At 42.6% G+C, this 16,066-nt stretch overlaps 1 protein-coding gene across 5 annotated transcripts in view; it reads right to left on the reverse strand.

The window, feature by feature from the left end:
• Positions 1 to 16,066, reverse strand: part of NUP214 (nucleoporin 214) — a 165,262-nt gene that overhangs the window by 35,635 nt on the left and 113,561 nt on the right. For all 5 annotated transcript variants that reach the window (XM_030207808.1, XM_030207810.1, XM_030207809.1 and 2 more), the window contains 4 exons: positions 12,702 to 12,783; positions 11,976 to 12,081; positions 4,709 to 4,779; positions 1,103 to 2,797 (listed from right to left, as the gene is read on the reverse strand). In XM_030207808.1, coding sequence (XP_030063668.1) covers positions 1,103 to 2,797; positions 4,709 to 4,779; positions 11,976 to 12,081; positions 12,702 to 12,783 — 1,954 coding nt within the window. The remainder of the gene's footprint in view (positions 1 to 1,102; positions 2,798 to 4,708; positions 4,780 to 11,975; positions 12,082 to 12,701; positions 12,784 to 16,066) is intronic.

Here is a 16,066-nt window from a genome sequence, read left to right on the forward strand (position 1 = left end):
GCGACCTCAGGGCCCTATGCGGCCGCCTCGGTCACCTCGCCTTAAGACAGGCCCTGACGATCGACCAAGTTGAATGTACTCAATAAATCAAGTTGCATAAGAGGAGCTTCTTTCCCTTTACTTAATAAATGTCTGATCTGTGTCACCAAGGTTCATAACACTATATCTGTGCTATAATCAGCACAGAAACCAGATTGAGAGGTATGGAGAATGTTAAATTACTCTAAATAATCTTCCAATTGTTTTGTGACCAGACCATCCATGATTTTAACAAAATAAAGGATAGATGCTACCGGTCTGTAGTTGGTAGTATCATTTGAAGGAGCTTTTAAAATTTTCTTTGTAGGGGTAAGGACTATTTTGCCCCAATTTTTTGGAAATTCACCCAATAATAAGGCAGCTCTCAACCTCTAAGGTGTATGTCTGCTGCAGCCAGCAAGTGACTATACTGTGACTGCTGATGCACTGGTTACCATTTTTTAAGATCACATTCAGGGAGCCTTATACAGATTTTACTGGACTTTTCAATTAAGTATCCTTGATGTTAGGGTGGAAGATGAGAGTCCCTGGACTGACCTACTAGAAGTTGATGGTACTGATTAAGGAATTTTTATTTCTTTACTACTGGGGCCCGCTGGACAGCCAGATAATAGCAGAACCAAGGTATGTGGGGAGTATAAAGCGCTTTCCAGAGCTCTGTTTCACTGCTAAACAGACACCATCTGCAGGTCCTGACTAGTGCAAAGAATGTCACAACCAGCAGCTGAATATCTTCCAGTTGCACTGGGAGGCAATGCAACATTTTTAAGCTTCCAAGCTACTTCCTCTAATTCTGTAAGAGTTCACCGCTGGGAGAAGGCAGTCACGCCACTGACCTGAAGACTGGTTTGTATGTCAGCTAGGAATTGTATAATATATCACACACTAATGTTAATGTTTTTGCATGCTAATCTAGGAACATTTCTTTTTCTAAAGCAGATTAAAGGTATTTGGGGTTCAAAAACGTATCTGTGCTTTTCATAGCTGTCACCGCTGACCCTTCATATGAGTTAATTAAGGATTTCCTGCCACACTAGTTCCTGCACATTTCTCATGCTCTTACCTGAAGGCTGACCAAAGCTGAATCCAGAAGAGGATGTGGTGGTTGTTAAAGCAGCTGCATTTCCAAACAAGGAGCCACCTGGTGTGAAGCTGGAGCTCTGCCCAAACGCTGGTGTGCTGCTCTGCCCAAACAAGCCTCCTCCTGTGCTGCCACTGGCAGGAGACTGTCCAAAGGAAAAGGAGCTGGCACTGCTAGAAGAGGATGCACCCCCAAAGAGGTTTGTGCTGCTGGATACTGGAGTGGAAGGGGCAGGCTGAGCAAATGCAGGCATGGCCCCAAACCCAGGCTGTGCGAAGCTGAAGCTAGCTGAGGAGCTGCTTGCTGGCTGGCCGAATGCTGGCGCTTGGCCAAACACAGGCTGACTAAAGCCAGCTCCTGCTGTGCCAAAAACTGGAGCCCCAAACCCAGAGCTGGTTGTGCCTGTGACCCCAATCTGCTGCTGACCAAAGGGAGATGAAGCGGTGCTGGCAGTTACTTGTCCAAAAACAGGTGCTGAGGAAGGCGTGGTGGATGTGCCACTGGCAGGGTGGCCAAAAGCTGAGCTGGGAGGCTGAGAGAAGAGGGAAGGAGCAGCTGCCGTAGAAGTCTGGAAAGGTGCTGTTCCAAATGTCGAGCTGTGCATTGATGTTGAAGGAGTACAGGTTGTGACTGTGGGAGGAAGTGCAATCACAGATGGAGGGGTAGTCACTGAGGTGGTGCCCTGCTCAGAGGTTACTGGGGCAGGTGCTGAAGGGGCTGCCTCCAACTTGGACTCAGGCAACTGAGTAACAGCAGAACCAGACACATCAGTCTTTTGATCCGCAGTAGTGGTTTGCGGTGAGACCACTGGTGCTTTGGCAGACTCTGCTGGCTGAGAGGTCAAAGGTAAAGATATAGGCACTGGGGCAGATCCAACATCACTTCCATTCTCAGTCCATTTGTCAGACTCTGCAGAGCATTTTGGATCATTTGCTGCAGGTGTGACAGTGGCAGGGGCTGTACCCAGGAGACTTCCAAAAGAAAGTGGTGCTGATGAAACAGCTGCAGTATCCGTGGTAGAGGAAGAAACAGCGCCATTGCTTGGCTGTGGCATCCCAAAAGAAGGGGGCTTAGCATTACCTAGAGTGGGGCCTCCCTGGTTAAACAAATTAGAGGAAGGTCCTGTATATGTGAACTGGGTATTGCCACTTGCAGTGCCAGAGGTACTAGGGATGCTGGTGCCCACTGATTGCATGGCTGACACTGCAGTATCTTCCGTAGGCTTTCCTGACTGTACAGTTCCTCCAAAGCTGAACCCAGGTACTGCGACTGTGGTTTTTGCCAACTGGCTGCCAGCAATACTGGAGGTTGGAGATTTGGAAGTATTGTCTTTAACATTCTCCTCTGCTTGACCTACTCTTAGACCTGAAAAACTGCCAAGTGTTTCCCCAGTCATGGAATTTGAGAAGAAACCTTCTCCTGGCTTTGCCATTTGGATTTCTGGTTTGCTAATAACAGCAGAGGGTACAGGAGGTGGTGCTGTGGTAGTAACAGGTTTGCCATTTGATGGGGTATCTCCATATGATCCACTTACTGCAGTGGTTCCAACGGTGACTACTGGTTTAACTGACCCAAAGGTGAAGGATCCTTCAGATACTGATCCAAATAAGGCCTTGGAGGTTCCACCAAATGAAAATGAACCAGGCTGGTTGGACTCTTTAGCAGGGGTTGAAGAGGCTGCCAAAACAAAGGGCATTAAAGATTAAGTCCTATGCCAGATCACTAACCCACATTCTTACAAGTTTATGCTCCCACCTCAAATCAATTCTTAGCTTATCTACCTGAGAGAAGATCAGTTACCAGGGGCTGGGGGTAACGCATCTTTTACTGGGTCCTATACAAACATGATTTTTTCCACAGGTACAGAATGGGAAAATGTCTTTTCTACTTAATCCTAATTCTTTACAGAAGTCCATGGAAAGAGCACATTAAAGAATGCTCCATCCCTCCACTAAAGACCACAAAGAACAGAGGTAGACATCCCTACCATAGCAAATGGAAGAATCAGGTGCCATATAATCCTGGAAATGAGACACATTCACTGCAGCCCTTCATTAGTGCTCTGTTTTGTAATTCTGGAGAAGTAAATGAGCAATGCATTTGGGCCTGTGATAAGAGCGTACAGAAAGTTGCTGGTTCCCCTTAAGAATCCTAGCTTTCAAGGGTTCAGCAGGGAGGTCATGATTCTGTCAGTCTAGATAAAACTCCAGAGCACAGGTAAGCCAGAGAGGCCCAGAGAAGAAAGCAGCCCCCCCCCCCCCCAAAAAAAAAAAAAAAAAAAACCCATATACTTTTACAACCTTTGTGTAAGGCAGGGTTTCTCAACCCAGTCCTTGGGACAGACCTAACCAGTCAGAGTTTCAGGATACTCATAATGAATATGCATGAGATTTGCATGCAAATGTATCTCATGCATGTTCATTGAGGATATGCTGAAAACCTTATTGGCTAGGTATGTTCTGATGACTGGGTTGAAAACCCCTTGTGTAAGGTAACAAAAGACTGGCTGAGGTAGGAAAACTTTTATCTTAGATCCTTGTGAAAGCCCCGATCTTGGACTTTCAAGAGACTTATTTCCAATTTACTATGCCTGTAAAATGAACAGGCTTCATCATACCTTAATAAAGAGTTTTGTTTTTACTTTTAAACCTTTGTGTGGCTGTGTCTTTGGAGACTTCACCCCCAACCCTTGCTTACACTATCACTGGCCCATTACACTGATCAACATTAAGCACAGACAGCTGCAAAGTGGAATGGAGGAACAGCCTAATGGTTAGTGCAGTGGGCTGAGAACCATGGGAACTGGGTTCAATTCTCACTGTAGCTCCTTGTGATCTGGGCAAATCACTTAACTCTCCGTTGTCCCGGGTCAGAGAAGATAGCAGTATATAATATATAAACCACTTTAGTATATCAAATGCATTACCCTCAAACCCCTTACCTGGGCAGACAGAGAAACTAAAATTAAGCATGTGGAAACAATCCAACACTGCTCTCTTTACTACCAGGTAAATGTGAAGAAGGTTTATAAAAAAGAGAACTTAGGAGGCAAAGAAAATTAGAAAGCACTTAACATTTATCTTCACTGTGTAGCACACTGATATTTTGAGAAACACAGAAAATGACTGCAGTTAAAGAACATAAGGCCCATCCAGTCTACTCAGCCCTGCAATCCCTTCCTTTTCCTGAGAGATAGAGCTATTTAGTGTTACTGGTTTAAGGAAAGGCAGAAAGCTCACAGTACAAGAACTGCTCCACTCACAGCCCAATAATTTGAGACACTGTGCTTCTCACACGCCAGTGCTCACCTCTATGCATCAGACTACTAGACCAGGAAGCCAGGAACTGGCCTATGGATATAGAAACTTGCAGACCATGCAAGAGGAATAAGAATGGGCAGACTAGGATGGGCCATGTTGTTTTTAAATGCCATCTTTACCTTGTGGAATTTTGTGTTCATCCACTCTGTGGAGAGCCTTCCTGGTTTTTAAATGCCATTACAGCAAGAACTGCCATGCACAAAGGAATGGTCAAGTGCAGGCAGGTGGGTTATGTGTGTGTAACTCAGAGAATATATACAAATCTTACCATCTGTAGCAGTACTAAGACCAGACTGTGCTCCTGCAGACAATGTGACTGAACCAAAATTAAACCCAGATCTGGGAAATGAAAGCACAAAAGACAAGTCATACAGTGCTGGCAGATATCAAGATAGTTTTTTAAAACAAGTGTATAGTGAGGAACAAGAAGGGTTGGGTGGGATGGGATGTCTGCTGAAACTGGTTTGGTTTTTATTACGTTTTATCTTTTGCAGCTTACGGTTTAGGATGTATTATTGATTGACTGTCTTTTTCAGTCACTACAAGCTGCTTTTGGTAGTAGAATCTTCTAAGTACAATAAATAAGTACAGAGGGGCTGATGCAGTAAAATGAGCTAGGCTTTGCACATAATTGTGTGTGCTCCCTATGTAGAAATGAGTTTTGTGCACAAACTGTGTGCAAAGCCTCAGGAAGGCATTAGCATATACCATATTTAAATCTATGCTAATGAAGCTATTAGCTACTCAGCGCAGATACAGAGAAGTGCACATAAAACAAGGTGGCTGAGCACAACATCGAGGCTTTAATGCAAGGTCTGAGTAGGAGTGAAAGGTTCATTTTGTGGTATTCTTTGTGGGGATTTCATGCCTGTTTCTTCCTTTTACTGTGAGCATAAGGACTCACAACTTTTTTCCTGTTTCCATGGTATTATGTTTATCTGTGCCCGATATAGTGCCTTTCAGTGGGAACAAAGTGGTTTACAATAAAAAATTAAGAACATGGGGGCTGATGCTCAAAAGTCGCCGTTAAAAACCGCATGTGTTTAGATCTATGGTTGAAGTTACCAATTTCAAAATAGTGAGCGATGCTCAACGGAAATCACATGCAAATGAGCTGCACGCAATTTCAGCAGCACGCATAGAACAGTCACTTGCTAAGTGTCGATGCTATACGCAAGCCCAAGAAAAAAAAAATGCTACAATGCATGTGCCATGGACACGCCTCCACAACATGCTTCAGCCTTTTTTTTTTGTTCCATGACGACTTTTTTTTTACAATTTCTTTTTGTTGGGTTCCACGACAACTTTCACATCCTGGGAGGTTTATTGTTTATATTTGCATGTATGGAAGAAGTGTGTAGCTTTTTTTTTTCCAGCTGTGGGAGTTATGGATGCACCTCTACAATGTACTTCGGCCTTTTTTTTGTTTTGTTCCTACTACTACTACTATTTAGCATTTCTATAGCGCTACAAGGCATACACAGCGCTGCACAAACATAGAAGAAAGACAGTCCCTGCTCAAAGAGCTTACAATCTAATAGACAAAAAATAAATAAAGTAAGCAAATCAAATCAATTAATGTGAACGGGAAGGAAGAGAGGAGGGTAGGTGGAGGCGAGTGGTTACAAGTGGTTACGAGTCAAAAGCAATGTTAAAGAGGTGGGCTTTCAGTCTAGATTTAAAGGTGGCCAAGGATGGGGCAAGACGTAGGGGCTCAGGAAGTTTATTCCAGGCATAGGGTGCAGCGAGACAGAAGGCGCGAAGTCTGGAGTTGGCAGTAGTGGAGAAGGGAACAGATAAGAAGGATTTATCCATGGAGCGGAGTGCACGGGAAGGGGTGTAGGGAAGGACGAGTGTGGAGAGATACTGGGGAGCAGCAGAGTGAATACATTTATAGGTTAGTAGAAGAAGTTTGAACAGGATGCGAAAATGGATAGGGAGCCAGTGAAGGGTCTTGAGGAGAGGGGTAGTATGAGTAAAGCGATCCTGGCGGAAGATGACAACTTTTTCAGTGCTGTTATGTGCGGGACACACAAATGGCACATTTAACACACACATGCAAATATGACAGCAGACTGCTCCGCCGAAAAGTCATTTGCATGCTACACCAGCTCCAGACCTCCCAGAAAATTTTGCACGTTAAAGGTAGACGCTCCTTTCTGTGTATTGCTTGGAATGCTCATTTTAATACTAAATAGCTCATTGTAATACATTTGCATAGGTTATCATTGGTTGCTACCGCGAATGATAAGACTGATGCAGAACCCTTTTATGCATTACTTGAAGAATAATGTGAACTCTAAACTAGTTAGAACCAGTCTAAATGGATGTTGCTAGCATGGTAAGCTTCTTGCATCGGCCCCTTAGAGAAAGAAAAGAATCCCATATCATAGATAGGAAACAGAACGAGAACAATAGAGGACTTGCACATTGCAGCCAGTGCGTGCATCTAGTGTCCACAGAGCCTCAAAAAGCTTGGGAGAAAAGATAAAATTCAGATCTGCCCTGAAAACCTAGGTAAGAGGGTTCTGCTCAGAGGGAGAGTGAATGAATAGATTTGTGGATGTATACGCATGCAATCAGAGTGCCAATATACACAGTTGTCACTAGTGCAGACCCATGTTAGTGGACAATTTTTGCACTCAGCTTATATGCATACTGTTTGTTTACAGCATTGGGGAACACACATTGTGTGTTACATTTGTATTAGGAAACTGTGCATGGAGCGTTAGTGCACAGATCTAATGCAAGATAATTATATCAGCCCTGAGTCTACAAATCTACAGTTCTCACAAAGTATTCAGCACAAGTATTCCTACACACCTCTTAGAAGGGGGACGTTATCTTGCCTTCCCCATTCCCATTACACTTGGGGTATATATAGGCTGTGGATTACATTAAATGGAGATGTGATAAGCGCAAGGTTATCCTGCTGTTTGGGTGGCTCTTTGCTTTCTATTTCATGTAGTTTGTTGGCTTAGGAATATTTACATTGAAAATTGCATCCACAGATGGGCTGACTACAGACAGTTAAAGAGATATCTTATTGATTTAACTTGGATTTCCAGTGGCACTATCCATTTAAGTGGTGCCTCTGAAAATCTACAGTTAAGTAATAAGATCTGTTCAACTTTATACCTGCTATTTGGGCAGTGCTACTTAAATGGCTAAGTCACTTGTTTAGCAGCAAACTATTACCATTTATTTTAAAATCTTTTTATTGATCATTTCAAATACAACATGTCTGTTCCAGTATTAACAATCATCAGAAAAATCCCTTCTCCCCTCTAAGAACAAATAAAATGTGGAACCCCAAGAAACTCCAAGAATTGCAAAGCTTGTAGCTTGACTTCTATTATAGGTGTAGTATTGTCTCCTATTCTCAATGCAATTTTCAGAATATTTTCTGAATCACTATCCCCCTTTCTGTCTTGCAATTCCTGGGAAGGGCAAGATGGGCCCTATCTTATACTCCCTATCCTATTGAGGACTGTCTTGCTACATCCCACTTGTCTGGACTGGACTGGTCTGGTATGGATGATAAGGAAGGAAAAATTATACCTTAACTGATAATTTTCTTTCCTTTAGTCATGCCAGACCAGTCAAGAAACCTTCCCTTATAGAACTGATTTCTTTTTATTGTCTCCTTTTATCCATTATATGGATATCATTGTTTCTTGTGGATCTTGACATGATGCATTATGTATCATGCATCTCCCGACTAGGTGGAAGTACTGTATACCAGTAGAGTCTAGTTGGTTGATGTACTGGCTGAATGAGGCATTTTCCTTCAACTCTTCATTAGTGACTGACACTATGGACTTGAGCACCATTGCTTGGCTATTCATAATACTGAGTATACTAGGGCTGCACAATCCCCTTTAGGGGCAAAGTACTTGAAACTACTTTCTTTCTCTGTCTCCATCTGCTGGTTGATGGACACAACACCCACTTTTCTAGACTGGTCTGGTCGGGCTAAAGGAAAGATAATTAATAGGTGGCATAATTTTTCCTTGCTGCCCACAGTGCCTCCAGCAAAGATTGTTACATGAAGCATATATGGCCTTTAGACAATAAGGTGTATAATACCACCGATAAAGTATTTTGTAATCATTTTTTCTCATATTGTTAGATATTGGAGGTTTCAGAAGTATTGGATAGATCTTGTCCCAAATTTCATCATCATGGAAGCACCCCAGAAGCAATGTTCTTCATATCTTCACTCATCAGTTGAGTGCTGTCTGGAATGCCTAGCACCCACCTGGGGTTAACCCCACAGACACCTAGAGGGTCTGTCCCCAGCACTGTTCAGGCCCACCTGCACTGGGCATGTACTCTATACTAGCCAACCCTCCACCCCAAGCACTAGGTTCCACTTGCCCCTGGACAAGTCTCCAGACCACAAGTTATTCCCCGGTGATTTCTAGGACACTGGGGCCATACACCCAGGGGTCCCACAGTTCCTATAAAGCACTCACAGACCCAAAGCACAAACCACCAGGATTCTTATTCAGTCCAGGACAACAGAGCTAATAAACTATAGGCTTATTATCACAGAACTTGAACAGTGAACAGAAAAAGGTGAAATCAGCAAACAATAACAGGTAACTGAATATGGATCAATTATAACATTTGTTTACTACCCGAATAGTACCTGGGGAGTTCACAAAATATAGCTGCTCACAGGTTATAAAATACAACTGCTCACAGGGCCTCAGTAAAGAGATCTCTCTCTCTCTCTGCACTCCCTGGCTGAGACTGAAGAAGAAATCCAGTACCTCCTGACTACATTTGAACTCCAGGGCCAATCAAAGCCTAGAGCACCAAATTTGAAAGTATCTGGCCAATGATATTGCAAATTGTCTTTCCACAAGCTTAAACTGGAAAAGAGAAAATCTTTTTCTGTAACAGCTTTAAAACACAAAACAAGTGCCATCTGCTGGCCAATTAGGAAAAATACATGTCATCAGTAAAAATAATGCAGTTCATAGGCTTAGGACCCCAGTTGTTCGTCACAAGTACTCTCTCTATATTTTAAAATCTCTTTCTTATCCTCCTTCTGCCTCATATAGTCTTCTCCAACATCAAATCAGTAGCCACTAAATCCCTTAAAGATCTACACTGGATAAAATTCCCAACTTGTGGTACTGAATATAATCACTAGATTCTACTCCATATTCTTTTTCCAAGTTCTCAAACTACACCGCTTTACCATACCCTATTAACTGCCCTAAAGTTCTCAGTTCATTATTAGCCCACCTGCTATACCAAGCTTTATCCCTCTCCCATGAAGCCCTGGGCAAACAAAACTGGTGTTTCTACAAAGTATGCTTCTCTGGAAATAAGAGGGCTCTCATTGGGTTCTAAACCTCAAGAGTCAAGTGAAAGGCCAGATTCTTTCAAAGCCTTTAACACTAAGTTAGAGGTCAGCCATAGAAGTGCTCCTAAGGGTATAATTCCTAAACTGTTGCTCTTCCTTAACTCAGGGTTTTACTGCTCCTGCCTTCCACTCTACAACTGCTTTAAGTTGAGCTGCATTGATAATACAAATAATTTTGGAGATGAGGAACTGCTAGCCCATCTTTTCCCTTAGGTCTCTACTGGGAGTTCTCAACCCAGTCCTGGGGATGCAACCTGCTAATCAGGTTTTCAGGATATCTATAATGAATATGCATAAGATAATTTGGATGTACAACCTTATAAAGATTATAAAGAATTGCAAGAGAACCTTCTGAAACAAAATTACATAGAGACGGCTTAATGTGAATAAGTAAGCATGGGTTCAACAAAGGCAAGTCTTGCTGTACCAATTTATTAGATTTTTTTTAAAGGTATAAACAAGTGGATAACGATAAAACGGACGATTATAGCATATTTGGATTTTTAGAAGGCATTTGACCAATTCTCTCATGAGAGATTTCTTCAGAAATGAGTCATGCCCTGTTGTGGGCTGCAAATTGGCTAAGAGAAAGGAAACAGAGTAAGACTGAATAGTCAAGTTATTCACATGGAAAAGAGTCACTAGCGAGTGCCCAAGGGTCTGTAGTGTGACCTGTTTAACATATTCATAGATGATCAGGAGACAGAAACGAATTAGGCGATTAAATTTCTGGATGACACAAAATTATGCAAAGTTGTTAAAATGGCTGAGGACTATAAGGACTTGCAAGAAGGATCATGTGATACTAGGATACTAGATGAGAAAAATAACCCCAACTACAAATATAAAAAAATGCTGGGTTCTCACTTAGAAGTCACCACCCAAGAAAAAGATCTTGGAGTTATTGTGGATAATTCAATTACATTTTCAGCCAAGTGTGTCACAGCTGATAAAAAAGCAAATAGAATGTTTGGTATTATCAAAAAAGGAATGGAGAACAAAAAATACCATTATGCCTCTGTTTAGGTCCCTGGTGTGTCCGCACCTTGAGTACTGTGTGCAATTCTGGTCGCCCCATCTCAAAAAGGAAACAGCGCAACTAGAAAAGGTACAGAGAAGGGCAACAAAAATGAAGGAGATGGAACAGCTCCCTTATGAAGGGAGGCTCTTCTGCATGAAAGAGAGATGACTGAGAGGAAATATGATAGAGTATAAACTCATGAGTGAGGGGGGTGATTTAATAGGAAATGGTTGTTTAACCTGTCAAACATTAAAAAACAATTTTTTTGAATGCAGCACATAATTAAACTGTGGAATCTTGCTGAAGAATGTGGTCAAGGCAACCAACATAGAAGAATTCAAGAGGATTAGACAAATTTCTGGAGGAAAACGTCCATAAATAATTATTAGCTAGGTAGACTTGGAAGAGCCATTGCTCAATCCTAGAGAAGAAATATGGGAAATAGATCTATATTTTGGGAACTGCTGGACTTAGACTGGCCACTGTAGAAGACAAATGCTGGGCTTGATGGACCTCATCTGTCTCAACATGGCTTAAAAAAAAATTACTTATTTTTCAAATATAACCAGTACAATGAACACAATTCTCAACGTGTACTGTGACTGTCGGTACACTGCATCAGAAATTATGTCAACAAACCAAAACTTTAACAATGCAGTAGAAATACTTTTCCCCTTCCCTCAGCATGATTTTTCTTATGTTCTTTGATGTGCTTACCTGTACAATTCTAGCTCTGGTTAATGCTTCTCAGTGGATGCCACAAATAAGACTGGCTTTCAGGATACCAATAATGGGTATTCATTAGATGTATCTGCATGCATATGGTTTAAGACAAAGGTTGATTTGCATAGTTTGGTTAAACTGAAAAGCAGACTTAGTTGCAGGCCACAAAGAGCAGAACAGAGACCCCTTGGTTTTGGTCATCCTCTTTCCTTGTCCTTTGTGATAATGGAGTTCTCCCAGCTGCCTGATGTACAAGAACTACCAGACACCACTCCTCATCTAAGCACACAGACAGCTTGTCCACTTTGTATTTATTAATAGCGCCACAAAGACTATTGCAATCCTACACAAGTACATAAAATGCACATAACACAAGCTAGCAAGGAGGAAAGACCATGCAAGAACGCTTACCCTGCTGAAGAGAAGGAGAAGGCCTTGCCTAACTGCAATGAGGCAGAGGTCACTGGTGTCACTACAGAGGTGGCTGCTGTTGAGTCTGTCTTTGCTGCCCCTTGCCCTAAAGAAACAGTATGAGAAAAGAATATAGATACAAGCAGACTGGGTAGCCCTTCCTTGGCAATATCACATTCTATAAAAGTTTCAGAAATGGAACCAGTGTAGCCTCAGAAGTTCATGTGCTAAAACATCTTTTTCGAATATGAAGTCTCTGATTTTTAGTAGCAACCAGGAAAGGATCTTTGTGATTCTGTGGTACCTCAGATAACAGACACAGGATTGCTTACAGCAGGCCAGTGCTTGAAACCAACCCAAGAATAGAACAATAAGCAGTAATGGGAATCCTAGGATGCTCAAGAGGCCCTGTGGTACTGCACCCAAGCTGAGAAATGGCTTGAAAAGTAAGGACAGAATAGCACTCTCTTTGCTGTAAACCAAGAGATATGACCTAGGGCACTGTGCTGGGCTTCTGCAGTAACTTCAGGAGTAAAATGTGTGTATGGGGGAGGGGGGGCATCAGAAATAATCTACCTTCTGTTTCCATCTTCTCATGTTATAGATTTAACTACAAATCATGATAAAGTAAACCAGCCAGTCAGCTGCTCATGTGGGCAAACCTCTTGTCTCTTTAATACAACCCATTCTTTTCCCTGTAGTCCCAGTGAAGTGGTACAGACTGACCTGCAGTTTTGCTGGTGGGATCAACACTACTAGCTGCAGACATGGAACCAGAATGTGTCTTCATAGAGATGCCAGCAGAGACCTGGAAGGGTATACAATGGGAAGAAGTAAGCATCCTCACCAAGATCCTCACCTAATGTAACTCCCATAAGGAATGTACCAATATGTGCAGTAGCAAATGTGCTGCAACAGCGTCACCTTATACAAGATGACGACAAAACAGAGTAGATTGAATATTTTTTGTCATCCTCTTCTAACTTGTTAGAAGATAGTAAACAGGACAGTTGTGGGGTGCTGCTTTGGAGAAATGGAATAATTGCGGGGAGAAGATGTTTTGGGTGTGAGGCAGTTCGAGAGCAAGTTTTGGGGTGTTAGGGGTCAGGGGCATAGCCAACCCTCCGATATGGGGACACTCAGGGACAGACTGGGGAGTCAATACATTCCTCCCTCTCCCCTCCACCTGCACGCTAAACATACCTTTGCTGGCGGGGTTGCAGAGGCCCTGCCAGCCAAAGAAATACAGTTCCCCACCTGCTCCCCTCCTTCTAGCTGCTTCTTTAATGCAGAAGTCAGTGGTATGCCTCCAGCTGATGACTCCAGGACTCCTTGAGCATGCTCAGTTTACGCAAGAACGGCGTTTAAATGGGTGCTGCAGTTCTGAAGAGAGCCTGAGCTACGCCACTGGTTGGGGTACTTTGGTGGTAGTGGAGCAGTTGCAGGGGGAGGTTTTTTAATGTGGAGGGGCGGATCAGAGAAATTAGGGAGTTGTGGGGCTGCGGTGCATAGGCAGTTTTAAAGGGGGGGGGGGCGGAGCAGTTTGGAGGTAGTGGGGCAGCTGCAGAGGTGGAGGCATTTGGTGGGGGGGGGGGGGGGGGGGGGCTATGGTGCAACCAAAGCAGTATACATTTGTTATATGCTACTACTACTACTATTACTACTACTATTTAGCATTTCTATAGCGCTACAAGGCATACACAGCGCTGCACAAACATAGAAGAAAGACTGTCCCTGCTCAAAGAGTTTACAATCTAATAGACAAAAATAAATAAAGTAAGCAAATCAAATCAATTAATGTGAACGGGAAGGAAGAGAGGAGGGTAGGTGGAGGCGAGTGGTTACAAGTGGTTACGAGTCAAAAGCAATGTTAAAGAGGTGGGCTTTCAGTCTAGATTTAAAGGTGGCCAAGGATGGGGCAAGACGTAGGGGCTCAGGAAGTTTATTCCAGGCGTAGGGTGCAGCGAGACAGAAGGCGCGAAGTCTGGAGTTGGCAGTAGTGGAGAAGGGAACAGATAAGAAGGATTTATCCATGGAGCGGAGTGCACGGGGAGGGGTGTAGGGAAGGACGAGTGTGGAGAGATACTGGGGAGCAGCAGAGTGAATACATTTATAGGTTAGTAGAAGAAGTTTGAACAGGATGCGAAAACGGATAGGGAGCCAGTGAAGGGTCTTGAGGAGAGGGGTAGTATGAGTAAAGCGACCCTGGCGGAAGATGAGACGGGCAGCAGAGTTTTGAACCGACTGGAGAGGGGAGAGGTGACTAAGTGGGAGGCCAGCAAGAAGCAGATTGCAGTAGTCTAAACGAGAGGTGACAAGGGTGTGGATGAGGGTTTTGGTAGAGTGCTTGGAAAGAAAGGGGCGGATTTTACGGATGTTGTAAAGAAAGAAACGACAGGTCTTGGCGGTCTGCTGGATATGAGCAGAGAAGGAGAGAGAAGAGTCAAAGATGACCCCAAGGTTTCGAGCTGAGGAGACAGGGAGAATGAGAGAGCCATCAACAGAAATAGAAAACGGGGGGAGTGGGGAGGTGGGTTTGGGGGGCAAAATGAGAAGCTCGGTTTTGGTCATATGCAGGAACTTTCTTTGTCCCTAGTGGGCTCCCAAGCTAATTTTTTGTACCTGTAGGGTAGGGCCGTTTGGGGTATGGTAGAAGAAGAGCCACAGGTAGTTCTGCTGGTAGTACAGTTTTGGGGTGCTGGCGGATGTACAAGAGGTAGGTATGGAAGGTGGGGACAGAGTGGTGAAGCTGTGGGAGTTGCCAGTAGTAGGGATGGGGCAGTTTGGGTGGTGCTGGGATTTGCCAGGGTTAGGGATGGAGCAGTTTGGGCAGTGTTGGGAGTTACCAGAGGTAGGGATGGGGAATGAGGGTCAGTTCAGGGATGTGGGAAGAGCAGAGAGCAGTTTGAAAAGGTGCAATCGCTTAACTGCAGGTCTTCATTTTAACTTAGTTTATATGCGGTAGAAGCTGGAATTGTTTCTCTCATAGAAATGAACTAGCAATTTTTTAGGAAGCTTATTTCTCTGGAACCTCTGGTTCAGTGTAGCTAATTCTTGAGCTTGATTGTGTGTTTTAACCATTTGTATCCCTCTCACCAATACCAAGTTTCATCCCATTCTGTTATATTTTCTGAGAGCTATTTTGCCGCCAAGCAGTGGCCCCTTTTGCTTAGTATTTTCCATCTTCAGTTGGGAAAGAAAGAAATACATGTTTTTCTGATTCAAAAATGACCGTATTTGGAACTGGATTTTTGGACATTTTTTGCAAAATGTCCAAATTGGATTTGGACTTCATATCAAAAATGCCCTTCCACGTAATGTTGGAATGAGAAATGCAGAGCTCCATAGACCACCTGTGACAAATAAGTAACAATTAACTAAAATCGTACAATACATATTTTTATCCTTACAATAATATACATTTACAGGGAAATCGTAACTGAAAACGGGCATTAATCTGTATTGCATCTTGTTTCACCTCAAGAAATTTCTTTCTCCTTTGGGTCCATTTTGAAATGTCAGGAAAAATCGAGATTTTTTCCACCCAAAAATTCCAGTCTGTTGAAAATATAACCTCAATAAGGCTTCCTTATCTTGTAGAAAAACAAACAAAACAAGTAATGTTGCTCTCGTTTTTATTTCTTCGCTAGATTGCTCCAAAAAAGATGGAATATTTAAAGCTTCTACCAAGTTTTCTGATTGAATTTGATCTTCTCGCTTCTCTTGTTTATCCTGAACAATAGGCAAATAATATAATTTCTGAAGAGGTGGAAGAGATTGGTCTGTATATTTAAGATTTTATTTTAAAAATCTATGGAACATTTCTCTCGGTGATATAAATTTTGTATAAAGGAAAATTTAATAATCTAAGATTCAAATTCCTCAAATTGTTCTCTATATTTTCAATTTTATGATGTATAAGTAGTCTATCTCCTGAAAATTGAGCTTGATATTCTTGAATTTTATTTAAATCCGTTTCCAGTTTAGTTTGTTTAGTCAATATAGTCTCCATTGATTCCTTAACGTCTCTTACTTGCTTGGAATTATTTAAGGAAACAGATACAAAGGAAGAACAGACCTTATGTAAGGTT

The sequence above is a fragment of the Microcaecilia unicolor genome, chromosome 6 (assembly GCF_901765095.1).
Source record: "Microcaecilia unicolor chromosome 6, aMicUni1.1, whole genome shotgun sequence".
In the NCBI taxonomy this organism is placed as follows: Eukaryota; Metazoa; Chordata; class Amphibia; order Gymnophiona; family Siphonopidae; genus Microcaecilia; species Microcaecilia unicolor.